The 16,732-nt window shown below is 35.0% G+C and overlaps 5 protein-coding genes across 10 annotated transcripts; all 5 read left to right on the top strand.

Moving 5' to 3' along the window:
* The first annotated feature begins 1,526 nt into the window (after positions 1-1,526).
* LOC132275076 (acireductone dioxygenase 1) lies at positions 1,527-3,549 on the top strand. Its single transcript, XM_059776457.1, has 5 exons — positions 1,527-1,684; positions 1,811-1,898; positions 1,981-2,075; positions 2,157-2,396; positions 3,263-3,549. The coding sequence occupies exons 1-5, from the start codon at positions 1,673-1,675 to the stop codon at positions 3,389-3,391; spliced, it is 564 nt and encodes a 187-aa protein (XP_059632440.1). The 5' UTR covers positions 1,527-1,672; the 3' UTR covers positions 3,392-3,549.
* Positions 3,550-3,629: 80 nt separating this feature from the next.
* On the top strand, positions 3,630-6,073 carry LOC132275077 (major allergen Pru ar 1-like). The gene is made up of 2 exons (XM_059776458.1): positions 3,630-5,431; positions 5,562-6,073. Exons 1-2 carry the CDS (start codon positions 5,248-5,250, stop codon positions 5,861-5,863), a joined length of 486 nt encoding a protein of 161 aa, XP_059632441.1. The 5' UTR covers positions 3,630-5,247; the 3' UTR covers positions 5,864-6,073.
* Positions 6,074-7,767: 1,694 nt separating this feature from the next.
* LOC132273473 (major strawberry allergen Fra a 1.07-like) lies at positions 7,768-8,361 on the top strand. Its single transcript, XM_059774431.1, has 2 exons — positions 7,768-7,952; positions 8,064-8,361. The coding sequence occupies exons 1-2, from the start codon at positions 7,768-7,770 to the stop codon at positions 8,359-8,361; spliced, it is 483 nt and encodes a 160-aa protein (XP_059630414.1).
* A 1,131-nt stretch (positions 8,362-9,492) lies between these two features.
* Positions 9,493-13,486, top strand: LOC132275078 (major strawberry allergen Fra a 1.07-like). Of its 6 annotated transcripts, XM_059776464.1 has the most exons (4): positions 9,493-10,022; positions 10,108-10,167; positions 10,277-12,869; positions 13,000-13,486. In XM_059776464.1, exons 3-4 carry the CDS (start codon positions 12,686-12,688, stop codon positions 13,299-13,301), a joined length of 486 nt encoding a protein of 161 aa, XP_059632447.1. In that variant the 5' UTR covers positions 9,493-10,022; positions 10,108-10,167; positions 10,277-12,685; the 3' UTR covers positions 13,302-13,486. The 6 variants fall into 6 exon arrangements, with proteins under 6 accessions (XP_059632447.1, XP_059632443.1, XP_059632445.1 ...); XM_059776460.1 differs by having other exon boundaries at positions 9,493-10,167; XM_059776462.1 differs by lacking the exon at positions 10,108-10,167 and having other exon boundaries at positions 9,493-10,107.
* Positions 13,487-13,865: 379 nt separating this feature from the next.
* LOC132273129 (major allergen Pru ar 1-like) lies at positions 13,866-14,831 on the top strand. The gene is made up of 2 exons (XM_059774154.1): positions 13,866-13,881; positions 14,530-14,831. Exons 1-2 carry the CDS (start codon positions 13,866-13,868, stop codon positions 14,829-14,831), a joined length of 318 nt encoding a protein of 105 aa, XP_059630137.1.
* The last annotated feature ends 1,901 nt before the right edge of the window (positions 14,832-16,732 follow it).

The raw sequence follows: 16,732 nt of genomic DNA on the forward strand, positions 1-16,732 counted from the left end.
TTTAAACCAACCAAACATACCAAGTTCCTTCTCTGCCTTGGCCATTGCTGATCGATCACTCGGTCTTCTCGATCTCGCGACGGAGATGGGTGATCATATCGGAAGCCATCAGAATCCTGGCATCATAATTCACCTTCTTCAAATACAACCACCTACGGATGAATGAATCACTGCTGGCTTCGCTGATCACTCTGTCGGTTGCTTCCTTGCCGAGGAAATAGGTGTGGATAAATGACCCCATCAGAAACGAGTTCTGAAACTCCATCCTATTTGTGATGCACTTCGTCTTGTTCAGAGAAGCTTTGTCGTCGGGGTTGATATGAACTTCAACAACCCCCTTCGGAATGGAAGCATCCAACACCATCTTCCTCTCGAGAGTGTTAATGGCCTTCTCTCATTATGTCGCGAGCGCAAACGCCCTTCACGAACAGTGTAATCTTCTCTATTTCTTTCATTCTCTCTCTCTCCCCCACACTTCCCTTTCAGAATTCGATGTCTCCGTCTCTGCTTCTCTCTCTCCGTATATATATAGTACCCGGTAAGAAATCATTACCCATCCTTGTTTAACTATATAATTAGAACTATTGAATTTTTTTTTACCAGTAGTAGTATCCGGATAGGGATATGTCAAACAATTAAAAAACTAATATATTTATATATAGTTAGCGCAACCCAGTGATCTAAAGTATGCAGCCACATCATTAATTTTATATAAAATGTACAGTCACGTTAATATTTGATTGTAGACTTATTTTAAAGACTCTAAATTCTTATTGTGGACTCATTTTTTTATTATATATTTTATTATATTGTTATTTTTTAAATAATTATTTTTATCCAATATCATCACACAATATTATTTTTTATTTTTATTTTATATCATTATTTCACACACATTCCCACACAATGGCTCACCACTGTGCTGCCCTTTCTGCTCAAGTCAGGCGTTACTCCATTACTTAGTTGTAAAGAGTGTAAAGAGTGGAGTGTGTAATATAAATTGGGCCCTACTAATGTGTAATCCGCGCAGGAGCGCCATTCAATACACAAAGACACACATATTATACACTTTGTCTTGGCGCTGGGGTTGCTCTTAGACGTTAGTTATTTTTATTTACATTTGTAGTATGGCGACTTTGATTTGAAATTAAAGTGAGCGTAGTTTGAATTTATATTAATTTTTTTTAATTTCAAATTTAAGGAGACAGTAATATATTTTAAAGTATATTAAATTTAAATTAAAAAAATTAGAATTACAAAATTATCCAATCATGTCCCGGAAGTTGAAAATGTCCGGACGAATCATTTCAGTGTTCAGGCAGTTTGATTTTTAATTTATTTTTAATTTATTATTATTATTATTATTATTATTATTATTATTTTTTATGCTTTGTTTTTTAAGATGCTTTTGATCTAACATGCATACAACGCGCACCCCTAGTCTTGTACCTACATGGTTTCTTCAATCACCTGCAATAATGCCAAACACGATTTTTTCTACCAGGGCGAGAAACAGCTAAATCAATTATCACCACAAAAACCAATAAACAACCACCGTACAAGTGGCAGCAAATGAAACAGATTGCTACAGAACCATCGAGATAAATACACCTCAACATTTCTCGCCATCGCCCGTAAGTTTGAACTCAGGTAGCTATTCAACCAGTGAGTCATGGCGATAGAGGTGGGTGATAATATACATATAAATATATTTATGTATATAAATTAAAATTATTTTCAGTTGCTTAATCACAATTCTAATTTATTGAATTATATTGATTTTAATTTGGTGGTGGTGTTTCCAAATCAGGCATGGTTCATGGAAGAGAGTGATGAGGATAAGAGGCTGCCTCATCATCGAAGCCCTAAAGAGTTCGTTTCTTTGGACCACCTTGCAGGTCATCAATCTTCTCTCCATCTTAACACTCTCTAAGACTTTCACTTTCTCTCTCTAGAATTCACAGTTTGCCAATTATACAGATCTCGGAGTCCTGTACTGGCATTTGAACCCAAAGGATTATGAGAACGATGAGGAATTGCAGAAGATCAGAGAAACCAGAGGCTACAATTACATGGTATTTTCCTTAAATTTTGCCAATACTAATACTAAAATTATATATAAATATGTATAATACTAGTATGTGAGTATTTCGTAGGATATGCTTGATTTGTGCCCTGAGAAGGTAGATAATTATGAGGAGAAACTGAAGAACTTTTATACGGAGCACATACACGAGAACGAAGAGATACGCTACTGTCTCGAAGGTTGCGGTTATTTCGATGTTCGAGACAAGGATGACCGTTGGATTAGCATCTGGATCAAGGAGGGAGATCTGATCATCTTGCCAGCTGGCATTTACCACAGGTTTACCCTGGATACCAGTAACTACGTGAAGGTGAAAAATTACTCTCATCTAATTATGAAATTTTAATTAAATAATATAATATAATATTCTTTATGCCCCCACAAAAAAATAGTAGAGTCGATTTTGAATTGGAACCATTATTTTGGACCAGAAGGTGAATAATTTTTTGTGAGACTATACAATCAACCAACATTTATCAAATTTGAAAGGCTTCGGTTGAATATAGGAGGGAAAAGAAAGGAAAGGATTATAAGAGAAAAGAAAAAAAAAAAAAAATGATAGATATAATAATATTATGAATAAAGAAAAAAAAAATAAATAAATAATATTCTTGTTTGGATGAATGGAAAAAAAAAAAATGAAATGAATAATTTACTATTTTACCGTCTTTTTTAGCCAAGCTTGCCCCTCCTTTCAGGTTACTTTTGTAATTTATTTTATTTCTCTCAGAATCACTCTAAATCTTGTCAATTTTGATCTTTCCAAATTTTTTCTTTTTCCTCCTATTCTTTCCATTCAAACACACTCGTCACTATCCTTTTTTTTTTTTATTCTCTCCAAATCCCTCGATCCAAACGAAGCCAAAAAGAATAAGGAGAAATGGTTTGATTCTCTTATTTTTATTTTTCCAACGAAGAGAGAGATCCATGAATCGGAATCCAAATGCATATCTACAAATGGTCCACTGGGAGCAAGAATTTTCGGGAACATTTTGAAAGTAGAAGAGCCACTTTAGTGTTCCATATCAGTAATGAATATTCGTTGGTCTGAGATTATGGAAAAAAAAATTTGTTTAAGCCACTTCGTTGACCGAGTAGACTACTCTCTAGTCTCTACTTACATTTTAGGGGATGACATACACAACTGAATTACAACTATTTGTGTGCGCGTTGCAGTTGATGAGGTTGTTTATGGGAGAGCCGGTATGGACGGCATATAATCGGCCACAGGAGGATCATCCGGCGAGGAAGGAGTACGTCAACAGCTTCACTGATAAGGTTGGAGTGGCACTTGAAGCTCATTAAGGCCCATTTGTGCTTGTATGAGTATTGATTGATTATTATGTATGATATACTTACTTCGATGTTACATATGAAGAAACTTTAATGGCTATTGTGAAATGTAGAACCGAACTCCTCTGGACAAAATAATAATAATAATAATGCTATTGCCATTTGAATCATATGTGGGTTTCATTTTCGTTCCTTTTTGGTTATGCTGCACCTCATTTGATTTTTTATAACTCAGATGACGCAATTACCTCTCAAGCTGAAGTGACTATTTGATGATTGTAATGTTTTTAAAAGATGATGATTGTAGAAAGACATGAATGCAGTGTGTGGATGGTTTAATTTGCGGTCTTACATTGGAATCTTATTTATTTATTAGAGAGAAGCGGAAAACAAAATGTCTTTTAAGTACAAAGATTCATGCTCTAGCATATATATATGATCTGTAAATAGCATACAGATGTGAACTTAAAATATCCTTGCTTCCTGGATTGAAAGTCGTTTTGTTTTGGGCTGCTTCTTATGGGTTTTCTTTTGCTAGGTCCATCCTTTTTTTTTTTTTTTTTTTTTTTTTTTTTTTTTAAGGCTCTTTAAGAGCATCTTATTTGGGAATGTATTTCAATCATTTAAAAGTATTTTTATTTGAAAAAATTATGTTTAGATATAGCTTAATAATTATTAAAAACACTTTTAATACTATATCAAATTTAGTTCAGTAAGGATTTAGTGGTTGGGAATCCAACTTCCTTGAAGCCCTAAGAAATTTATCCCATCGTCGACAAAAAAGAAAAAAAAAGTCCGGAAGTTAATTTTTTAAATTTGTGTTCTAAGTAGAGATTCTATATACCTTTTTAAAAAAAAAAAAAACAATTTCACCTATTCTTTTATAAAGGTCTTATTATTAAATATAATAATATTAAAGAACAATCTTGTAAAATGAGTAACAAAAATGCTTTAAGAAATATTATTTCTAAACATATTGAATGATATTTTACTTATAAAATATATTTTATATAATGTATTACCAAACATCTAATAAATTATTATTTTTAACTAATAACAGTTTTTTAGATACCTCTACTGATAAAAGCTCTTGTTTTATTTTAACGAACTACGCTGCCACTAATCACCTAATACATATATTGATTTCTCATTGTCAAACTATATATATATATCTATATACACATTGATTTGGTGTCTCAGAGAGAAAAAGGAAAAAGTTGTCAAGGCAAAATTTTTATCAAGACAAAATATCCAACTTTGAGCAACTCCAGTAGAATATTTTTTCTATGATTTTCCTTTCTTTCTTGCACTCTACTGAGATGTGTGTATGTTTCATTGCGTTATAAAAAACTTTCTTCTGCATTAGACTGTGGAATGGGGCTCATTTTTGTTCCAAGTTTGTTATGTTGTACCATAATTCCAAAATACATATTTACTGAACTTCATTTTGACATTTTTTTTTTGGGTACAGTTTTACACTTAAGTACTTGAAAGTGATTTTCTTTTGAGAACCAAGACTATGTTTATCCTGGCATCATTTTCCTCACGCTCAGTGTGCGCATATACACACACAAAGACGCACAAACGCATATAGTAATCCATTATGTATATTTGGAAAAAAGATGCCCCTCTTGTAATGTACTGATGGCATGGAAACAGGACAAGGAGAAGAATTGATGATGTAGAGGCTATTTTCCTTGGTAATTCCTCATGTTATGAACCAATTGAAACGAATTCAAGAAACAAAGGATGCCCCGGCTTCTACCTATAAATACCATCCTCTCACCAACTCCTCCTATCCAAACAGAACTCTCTAACCAACACGAGCCTTTCTTACCCCTAATTATCTCCAAAACTCTAGCCAAATTATGGGTGTCACCACATTCACTGACAAATATACTAGTACAATTCCTCCCGCAAGGTTATTCAAGGCATCAATCCTTGATTCTCACAACTTGATCCCAAAAATCATGCCACAGGCTATTAAAAGCATTGAGATCAGTCAAGGAAATGGAGGGGCTGGCAGCATCAAACAGATCAACTTTGCCCAAGGCTAGTTTGCTTACTATCACACACACAAACTTTGTCAAATATATATACTATATTACTTACAATAGAAAATCGTATATAATGAATGTTTTACATAATACAAAATTATATTTCATGGGCGTGTTTCATGCAGGTAGCACTATGAATTATTTGAAGTATCGAATTGATGAGCTCAACGAAGAGACTCTCACTTATAATTATACTTTGATTGAGGGAGATGCCTCGATGGACAAGCAGATTGAATCAATTTCTTATGAGGTTAAGCTTGAGCCATGTCTTAATGGTGGAACTATCTCTAAGATGACGAGCAAATATTACACCAAGGGTGATGTTGAGCTCTCAGAAGAGTCCATCAAGGCCGGCAAGGAAAAGGCCATGGGAATGTACAAGGTTGTCGAATCCTACCTCCTCGAAAACCCCAACGCCTATGCATAATGTTCTTATTCTATGGTCTCTAGCTTAAGTGTTCGGTGCACTAATGCTGCTTTTTGCTTTTGTCCGGCTAATTGGCAATAATTGCCTTTGTTACAATAAGAATTCCACCCCTGCTTATGAACATGGGGGAATTATGTTTTCCTTTCCACATGAGAATATCATATCTCCCTTTGTTTTGAGGGGAAAAAATAAAAAGAAATAAATAAATGAAGTTGCTTTTAAGTTTAAACTGGTTGAGTATTACTATGATTGTTGTATGTGTGTGATTTTTTTGTTGCAGTACTAAGGAAAGAGAGTGTGAATGAATCCAAACAATAAACCATGGTTTCAAGCTGAAGCCAGAAACTTGTGTTCTTCTTTTGGCAGCAAGTGTATATATTCAATCGCATAAACTTGAAATATCTTAACCTAGTTAATCAACAAGTTAGTAAACATGTTGGCTGCTGATCGATGATATAGAGAAACACAAGTGGTGCTGAAGTGATTTTAGGTATATCTGTGTGTTTAAATATGCTGTTTCAACATCAGCACTTGCATTTACCTGCCATGGAAACGAAAGTGGAATGCTTGAATAAGATTTGTAAACTAAAGTGCCTTCCAGTTTTTACTACTACAGTATGATATTCTGCAGTATATTCTGGTTTCTATCCATAGATACTGCAGAATATCTGCAAAACAAGACATTCAAGTCTCATACCATTGCAGGGGTGAGTTTAATTCACTTGAAAGCTATCATTGAAAATATTCAAGGATGGACTGCTTAGAAGTGCCGAGCATGGAATTTCTACCTTGTAATTTGGAACGTCGATTACAAATTGAAACCACTAGCATAGCTTTGCTGAGGAATAATCATAAAGATATTTGCCAACAATAGTCCACTGGCCAAATAACAGAGGTTCAGTGCATCCAACTCGATGTTTTAGTAGGCTGCCTTTGGCTTCGGTAAATATTTAGAGTGTTATCTGTTGGCTACATAAGCTGCATTGTGTCTTCTGTGGCATTTCAAGTGAAAATTATATCTTAAAACTGGACCAATAAAGAAAAAAAAGGACTTTCACCATATTTCACTGAATGCAATCTTTTGAGGCCAGGGCTTAGTAGTTTGACAGAGCTTTTAACATCATTTACTGGCATTTTCTTAACTGACTCAAGCAGATAGGTTTGTCATCAAAATGCTAAATGAACTTTAAGTGGACTAATCAAATTCAATGGAACATTCAAATTATTGATGTTTAATTGAGTTTGAGTTGTTTGACCATGTCAGTCCAGCCAAAATCTAACCTAGGGATATTTAGGCATGAAATAAGGTGCTGCCACAATCAGTTAATCCAGACCACTGTCTATTAGGCTCAGTCAGCTCAAGTTTGCAAACTAAATCCTTTATCCATGGCAACTCTAGTTAAGCCAAAGACTACAACTTCCCCAATAAACTACCGAATGAGGGTCATTTTTCTTTTTATGTAGCTTTCATGTTTTAGCACAATCTAGATACATGTTTACATACAAATGAGACGATTCATTTTGCCCTCTGTTTCCCCACAAGGAAATGGAATTAACTTGTGCTTTTGTGCAATTGAGTTTGTTTTACCATCTCTATCTCTTCTCTGATGGCCGAATTAAGAATTGGCCTACCGGATAAAAAAATTTAGTTTAGAGTAATATCCATTTCATTTGGATAAATGATGCCACCTCTTGAAATGTAATGTGAGTGATGCCATCTCTTGTAGTGTAATGTGGCTGACATACAAACAGGACAAGGAGATGAATATATTTGGCTATTTTCCTTGGTAACTCCTAATAATTAATATGAACCAGTTTCAGAAACAAAAGGTCCCCTGACTTGTACCTATAAATACCATCCTCTCACCATCTCCTCCAATTCAAAGAAAATTCTCCCCTCAACCATGGGTGTCACCACTTTCACCGAGGAATATACCAACACCATTGCTCCAGCAAGGTTATTCAAGGCATCCATCCTCGACTCTCACAACTTGATCCCAAAACTCATGCCACAGGCTATCAAAAGCATTGACATTCAAGGCAATGGAGGGGCTGGCAGTATCAAACAGATCAACTTTGCTGAAGGTTAGTTAGCTTACTACAAGACACACACATGTAAATATATATAGTATTACCTTGAATAGAAAATCATATATAATGATCAAACTGAAATGTGGCTAATGTTGTTTCATGCAGGTAGCACTTTGCATTGTTTGAAGTACCGAATTGATGAGCTCAACGAAGAGACGTTCACTTACAACTATACTCTGATTGAAGGAGATGCCTCGATGGACAAGCAAATTGAATCAATTTCTTATGAGGTCAAGCTTGAGCTGTCTCCTAACGGTGGAACTGTTTCGAAGATGACGAGCAAATATTACACCAAGGGTGATGTTGAGCTCTCAGAAGAGTCCATTAAGGCTGGCAAGGAAAAGGCCACGGGAATGTACAAGGTTGTGGAAGCCTATCTCTTGCAAAACCCTGATGCCTATGTTTAATGTTCTTAATCTATGGTCTCTTATGTTTGGTGCACTAATGTTGTTTTTGCTTTTGTCTGGCATTGGTTGCCTTTGTTGCAATAAGTATTCCAATCCTGCTTATGAACATTGGGTGGATTATGTTTTTTTCTTCCATATGAGTATACCTTATGTCCCTTTGTTTTGAGGAAAAAAGAAATAAATAACTTAAGTTGCTTTTTAACTATCAATATGTGTTAACAACATCAACACTTGTCATGCCTAATTTCGAATTATAATGCAAAATCTAATGAGTTGCACATGTAAAAATTGCATCTAAGCCACACACTAAGTTTCTGTTAGTTTTGCTGATTTATTGATGGAAAGGAAAATGAAAAAAAGTTAATGTAAAGAGAACAAAATCAGCGTCATATTATGTTTCCTGAATAGAAAAAAGAATTTAATTTTTTTTTTTCAAACAGTCTGAAAATAAAAAAATAAAAAAATAATAAAAAAAGAAAAAGATGAAACAAATGGTATATAAATTATATTTTTCCTTAATATCCCTGATATTTTTCTTTCCACTTCCCCTTTCTTAGAATAACTAAAAAAAAGAATGCATTATGAATGTTCATAACCAGCCCTTGAAAATTGAGGGTAAAACACGCATTTGATGGTAATATTTGAAAAGTGTAGTAGATTCGTCTAAATTTCGAAAGAGTGTCAATGAATATTTATATTATGATTTTTTTGTCAAATTAAAATTACATAAATTTAAATTATCTAATTTTGTCTCGCACTTTAAAAATATCCTGTGATATGCCAATAGCCATACAATGACATAAATTCAAACACGGTCTTCAATAACTTGATATGTTTGATTTGCCCTTTAATAAAGTATTTATTTTTCATGTAAAACATCAGTTTTTTCAAATGACAAAATTACCCTGTACTAATAAAGTATTAACCGTGGCCCTATGCAGTCCTTCAATAAAGTATTTATTTTGCATGTAAAACATCAGTTTTTTTCAAATGACAAAATTACCCGTTAGCTAATAAAGTATTAACCATGGCACCATGCAGCACCGACTCTAACCCTATTTCTCTATCTCTATATATACCCAAACTGTTTGATGGTTGAAGACAGTAGGGATCCGGCGACCAGTCCTAGAAACTAGGGTTTGAAGGGTTTCATGGGCCAAACTGGTCGCCGGATCCCTACTGTCTTCAACTATATCCTCTAGTTCGTGTTAGATGTTCTGCTGTTTTAGATTCCTCAATCTATAAACTGTCTTCTATCTCTGAAATCCATCTCAACTTCCACAAATCAACACTCATCTACGGTCAATTACCTCATAAATTCATGTAGGTTTACTCCAGAAACTGCTATCTCTGTTTCCAATTACATCAATTTTATAACCCTAAACCAACCAGATTCAGTTCTCAACTTCCTCAAGAACCATGATTTCAGCAAAACACAGATCTCCCCTCTCATTAGAAAATGCCCAAAACTTCTCTTCTCGGATCCCAAGAAAACCTTTTTGCCCATATTTACTCCACTGGAATTTCCAGCACTGAGCTTGTGAAGATATAGTAGCCACAAGCCCAACTATATCGAGACGAAGCTTGAAGAACCAAATCATCCCATCCTTCAAATATTTTTTTTTAAAGAATGAAGTATTTCATTCCGATGAATTTATGAGGTAATTGACTGTGAATGAGTGTTAGGATTTTTATTTTGTTTTCTATTTTTCCTGAAAGAGTGGATCGAAACGATGTACTGGACAGGTTTGTTTTCTTATCTCCATAATTGTTGAGACCAGTCCACATGTCAAGGCTGAAAACTCGGTATGAAATTACACAAACACGCGCGTGTATATATGCATAATAATATTGCATTATCTTAATATATTATTTTGTTCATTTATTGGATTGTCAATTGCTGTTTTTATCACAGGTGCTTCTTGGAGATGCATTGTTTCGCAGAGTGATTGTAAGATCATATATACCTCCATTTTTTTGGATGTTACTTAGGAATGCATTATCACAAATAATGTCCATTTTAATTGCAATATCATTTAATTGCATATTGGTTTTTCATTTTCAATTGATATGATTTTAGACATCCAATGAATTTGAAGGCATATTTTGGAGTTTCATGGCATTTTAATGTTCGGACATTAACTACTGCGTATTGCAGAGAGATGTTGCCATATTGACCAAGTAGTAAAAAATGGGGCTGAGGCCTAGCTGTTTCACAGATTTTTTGTGACTTACCCTCCTTGTCACAAGCATATGTATTTTATTATCCCAAACCCAAGTTATTAACTTGTATAAATTAAGATCTGTTCTTCAATATCACGGAACACCCTCCTTGTCACAAGCATATGTATTTTATAAATTATCCCAAACCCAAGTTATTAACTTGTATAAATTAAGATCTGTTCTTCAATATCACGGAACATCATTGAACAACCGTACGGGCATCTTTTGCGCATTGCATACGGCTTTTTTGAATCCAATCGTGAATGTTATGCCAGTCATACCTGTGCTCTTCCTTCTCTTAGCCTTTGTTTGGCAAGCTGCTGTAAGTTTTCGATGAGCGACTTTTTAACTCGTTTGATTGCCAAAACACACAACCGACTCACTCAATGTCTATTGGGCGGCAAACTCTACACTCTCGTTATTTTGTTTGTTTGACCTTATTTATTTGTTTTGAAATTGATGGCCTCAGTTGACATTGATATTAATGCATCCTTTGAACATAAGTTACTCTATCTGGTTGTGAAGTGTATACTGTGGAGATGCTATAAAAGTTCATATTTCTATGCCATTTTGTATTGTTGGAAAATCAGTTTTATGTGTTAATTCATAGAATGAATTTGCCATATATTGTAACTGATGATTTAAAGTTCTAATATTTTATTATGTTTACCGTTTTTAAATGAAATATGATTCTTTTAATTTATCATCCATGCTCTATGTTTTTCCTTATCACGTTTCAATCTTTTAAAACCATCATTACAACATTGTTCCTAAACAAAATACAATGACTAGGTGTCCACATCAACAAAGACAACTTTCCACTGGAGTCCCATACCATTCCAGTGGAGAGTTCACTTCCCTTGAAAGCTATCTTAGCAATTTTTTCAGCTTAAAATCACTGTGCATGAAATTTCTAACTTGTAATTGGCGGCATTGATTAAAAACTAAAACCACTAGTATAGCTTTGCAGAGGAATGATCGTAAAGATTTTCAAAAAATAGGCCACTGTCCGATCACCAAGTTCCAGTTCGTCCAACTTGATGTTTGCTAGGCTGGATTTGGCTTAGGTAAATATTTAGAGCACTTTGTTGGCTGCATTGCTTCTTTTATGGCATTTGAAGCAAAAATTCATATCCTAAAACTGCTCCAATAAATTTGCTCATCAAAATGCTAAATAAACTTTAAATGTACTATTCAAATTCAAGTGGACATCCCATCAATCTATGTTTTAAATTAGTTTGAACATGTTAGTCTAGCCAAAGTCTAGCCTAAAGACATTATGCAAGAATTATGGTATTAACACGACCAGTTAATCCTTAGCACTGCCTATTTGGCTTAGTCGGCTTTAGTATGAACTTTGAAATTTCTGATGAGTTCAGACACATTTGCAGGCAGTCCAGTTAGCATGAACCTCTTATATACTGTATAAACATTCATATTGTTGTTGATTTTATCAATGTGTTCATGTATCTTCATTGGGAAGAGAGATAAAGAGGAAGAGATTTGTGGGTAACCAATTCCTTTCCTTAATGAATCCAAAAATTCCAAATCCTTCAGCTAGGATTTTTACAACAATAATTAAATAAAAATTAGCTTTTTCTGTTACCGAGTTAGGTTCATAAGCAGACTCTAAATACATGTTTATGTACACTTGAGATCCTTCATTTTGTCCTATATTTTCTTGTAAGGAAACAAAATTAAATTGTGTGTTTGTAGTATGACTAATCCTCTCATCACATCTCTCTCTCTCTCTTTTATGATGATCTTATTAAGAATGGTCTGCAGGATAAAGTAATTTAATTTACAGTAATACATTTTATTTGGATAAATGCTGCCACCTCTTGTAATGTAATGTTGCAAGCTGGAACTGATGATATATGCAAACAGGACAAGAAGATGAATATTTTTGGCTCTTTGCCTTGATAATTCCTAAGAATTAATATGAACCAATTAAAACAGTTTCAGAAACAAAGGATCCCATAACTTCTGCCTATAAATACCATTCTCCGACCATCATCTTTCATTAAAAGAAATTCTTACCTCAACCAGCTCTCAACTTCATTGCTCCATAATTATATATCTTGAAACCTCGAGGCAAATAATGGGTCTCACCACTTTCACTGAGGAATATACCAACGCCATTGCTCCGGCAAGGCTATTCAAGGCATCCATCTACGACTCCCACAACTTGATTCCAAAACTCATGCCACAGGCTATCAAAAGCATTGAGATCACACAAGGAAATGGAGGGACTGGCAGCATCAAACAAATCAACTTTGTTGAAGGTTAGTTTGCTTACAATGATACACATGCATAGCATTCGCTACTTCAGAAAATCATATATAATGATCAAGCTGAAATCTTGCTAATGTTATACATAATAGAACGTGTATTTCGTGGGTGTGTTTCATGCAGGGAGCACTTTGAATTATTTGAAGTTCCGAATTGATGAGCTTAGTGAAGAGACGTTCACTTACAACTATACTCTAATTGAAGCTGATCCCTTAATGGAGAAGCAGATTGAATCAATTGTTTATGAGGTTAAGCTTGAGCCGGCTCTTAATGGTGGAACTATCTCTAAGATGACAAGCAAATATTACACCAAGGGTGATGGTGAGCTCTCAGAAGAGGTCATTAAGGCTGGCAAGGAAAGGGCCATGGGAATGTACAAGGCTGTCGAAACATACCTCTTGCAAAACCCCGATGCCTATGCTTAATGTTCTTATTTTGTAAACCAATCTCAATTGGTCCCCAAGTCTATGTTGTGCTTTTGCAACTTTTTTTTTTTTAAGCTTTTGGTACAATAAATGGATAATGATTTTTCTTTGTCACGAGAAAATCTCTACCTTTGTCATAGGAAAAAGAAATAAATAAGTGAAGTTCGGCGTTAGAGTTTAAACAAGTTCATTAACAGTTTGATAGTCATGTCAAGCTATATTATTGAAGTACTAGAGGAAGGGCGTGGGAATGAACCTTCAAATTAGCAGTAGCATTTCAAGGATCTGAGTTAAAGTCTGTACCATGAACAAACTTAAGTACATTTTTGTACTCACTGATAAGTGCATTCAATCGCTTAAATACAAGTCAATCAGCAATATTTCATGCGAAGAATCCGAACGGAGATGATATACAAGAATATTATTTACTTGCTCTATGATTTGAGTTGGAATAAACATGTTGGCCATCTTAATTCTTTGACATGGTGATATATAGAAACTCAAAGTACAAAACTTGAAGAGATCCACTTCTGAAGTGTTTCTGAAGTGTATGCGTTTTAAAATATGCGTTGGGACGGAGGTAGTAGTAGTATCAACTTCAACACTTGCTAACTGCCCAGGAAATTTAATTGCAATAGTGGAACAGGACTTGTAGACTTCTAGGTGTTACCAGATCGCATTTGTTATATGTTGGGGCCCTGGATCCAATTAGTTTTCACTTACAGAACTGCATGTTTGTTGCTTAAAATTCCCGAAAAAAAAAACAAAAAAAAAAAAACACACACACACACAAATGTTTGTTGTGAAATAGGGCTCTATTCAGTGTGCTGATTTAGTGTTAGAAACACACACAAAGGGTGAAAATTGTTCATGTCAAGTGATATTTCTTAAAATATATTTATATAATTTTTTTTGGTTCTGGAACAAGAAAATAAAAAAAGAAATCATACTGACATATAAAGCTTGAATATCCTTTATCAGAGGCTCATCTTCAAAAGATGCATTTTGAATGTTCACAATCAGCAGAACAGAACATAATTATAGTCCGACCAAAAAAAAAAAAAAATTTGGAGAAAAAGAAGAAGAAGAAGAAGATGATGACGAATTACATTTAAAAAATGGACTCAATCTGCTATAGTTGAAGTCTGAAATCTAGTCGGCTGAGTTCAGGCAGTTGCCAGCTACTTGGCATATTATGTCATATATGGGTGTTTCTTCTAATGCACAGGTAGCACTTTGAATCATTTGAAGTACCGAATTTATGAGCTCAACGAAGAGACGTTCACTTACAATTATACTTTGATTGAAGGTGATGCGTCGATGGACAAGCAGATTGAATATATTTCTTATGAGGTTAAGCTTGAGCCGTGTCCTAATGGTGGAACTGTCTCTAAGATGACCAGCAAATATTACACCAAGGGTGATGTTGAGCTCTCAGAAGAGGTCATTAAGGCTGGCAAGGACAAGGCCATGGGAATGTACGAGGCTGTCGAAGCCTTCCTCCTGCAAAATCCTAATGCCTATGCTTAATGTTTTGATTTTGTAAACCAATGCCATTTGGTCTCTCAAGTCTATGGTGTGCTGGTTTAACCTCTGATTGCTTTTGGTACATTAAGCAACCCACCTCTCTGCTTATAATTATGGGTGGACAATGATTTTTCTTTTTCATGAGAAAACCTAATCTTCCTTTGTTATGAGAGAAAGAAATAAACAATTGAAGTTTGGTTTTTGAGTTTAAATAAGATCAATATCAGTATGGTTGTCATGTCACTTTAACAGTGCATAGAATAAAGATACATTTTCGAAATTTGAAGGTTTTCAAATGGGAGGGATGTAAGAAGGGTGTGGGTTCCATGACCAATGACGATGTTATGAGGTAAGACTCACGGCGGCTTCGTACATGCACCTTATTTGTATTTTCGAATTTGGAGATTGTATGTTCTAGTCCATATTATTGCAATAGTAGAGGAGAGTGATGTGAATGCTCTATTTGGGGGCATGATTCACATGTAGAATGTTGGTAACTTGCTCTATGTGTGATGTTGTGATATATATGTCTATATATATAATTAAGGTTAAAAGAAAAAGAAATAAAACAAGTGGGCCCCACCACTATTTAAAACATCAAAAAGGCCATAAGGCCATTACAGATGCTCTCTCTCGGCAGTTTCCAAGTTCTCTCTCTGGACCATTTGTTTTATTTTTTGCTTTCACCATTCAAACCTTGATATTGCTTTTTCCTTTGGGAATTTGGTAGAACATTGTGAAGCAAAATTGTTGAGCTCGTCGAGGCCGTCAATTTGATAGGAACCAATCATCATTTGGTGCACTCCAATGAGTTCAAAATTCTAGGGTTCTTGGGCTCAAATTGAGGGTTTTCATCAATTTGAGGTAGGGGTGTTCTAATTTACAATTTCTTGGCCTTTGGTGAATTTTTCCCCTTAAATTTGATTCTAAGCATGCTAAATTTTAATTACTTAACTTGTTATTGTTGTAGTTCTTTGTAATTATAATGTAATTGTGCTCCTTGTGTTATTTGAGTTCATCAACACTAAATATCACACCATGACATCATAACACCTCCACTGTCACTCATTCCAACAACCGTTCAAACCTATTATTCCATCAGACCATCAAGTCACTACTAAAAGATTTTTCCTAGACATCCTCAAGATAATATCATCGTAACCAAAGAACAAGCACAACGCTTACTGCTCCCCGTAACAACCACCATTTACCACTAGAAAAGAACATCCACGCGTCAATACCATGCCAACAAATCCTCAACCAAAATGAGCATAAGAATCCAAAATGCTCAACACCCAACTGTCTCCTTAAAACCATCAATAATGCGATCAATCGCTACTGTTTTCCTGGACACTGGGTTCACTCCAAAACTGACTTACTCTTTAATTACAGGAACTTCAAGTACTAATACCTCATGATCATTATTCCCAAAATAACTTCACAATTCCACTCCCTTATAAACAACAAACATCCACTACCAATCGCTCCTTCAAAAGTGACATTAACCTGACATGAAAACACACCTCACTTTTGATACTCGACACCATAGTCAGCAACTCGCAATAAGAAAATTAAAAATCCCACGCGGTAACGCTACATGAACAATCCCTAAGAGGGACAACAACGCCAAGCCAAACGGTCAACCACATAAGCTACAGTCTACAACAACTACAACCAGTGGTCTCTCTAATTGGTATATAACTGGACACTCAAGTCACACCTACAACTAACCTATCCAATACAACGAAATGTCCACATCGATTTCATCTGAGTTGTGTGCCTATAGTTCACTCAGTGTGGTAGCCTTCTGGTGCCACCTGTATACGCTCACGCACACCCGCCCACAGAGCCACAAAACAAAGAAATCAAATAGAACAGGCCATCAAGCCTAAGAGGTTACTCCT

Source organism: Cornus florida, unplaced genomic scaffold (genome assembly GCF_030987335.1).
Source record: "Cornus florida cultivar Cherokee Brave unplaced genomic scaffold, ASM3098733v1 CherokeeBrave_3.0.0_Hap2_Chr09, whole genome shotgun sequence".
Taxonomy (NCBI): domain Eukaryota; kingdom Viridiplantae; phylum Streptophyta; class Magnoliopsida; order Cornales; family Cornaceae; genus Cornus; species Cornus florida.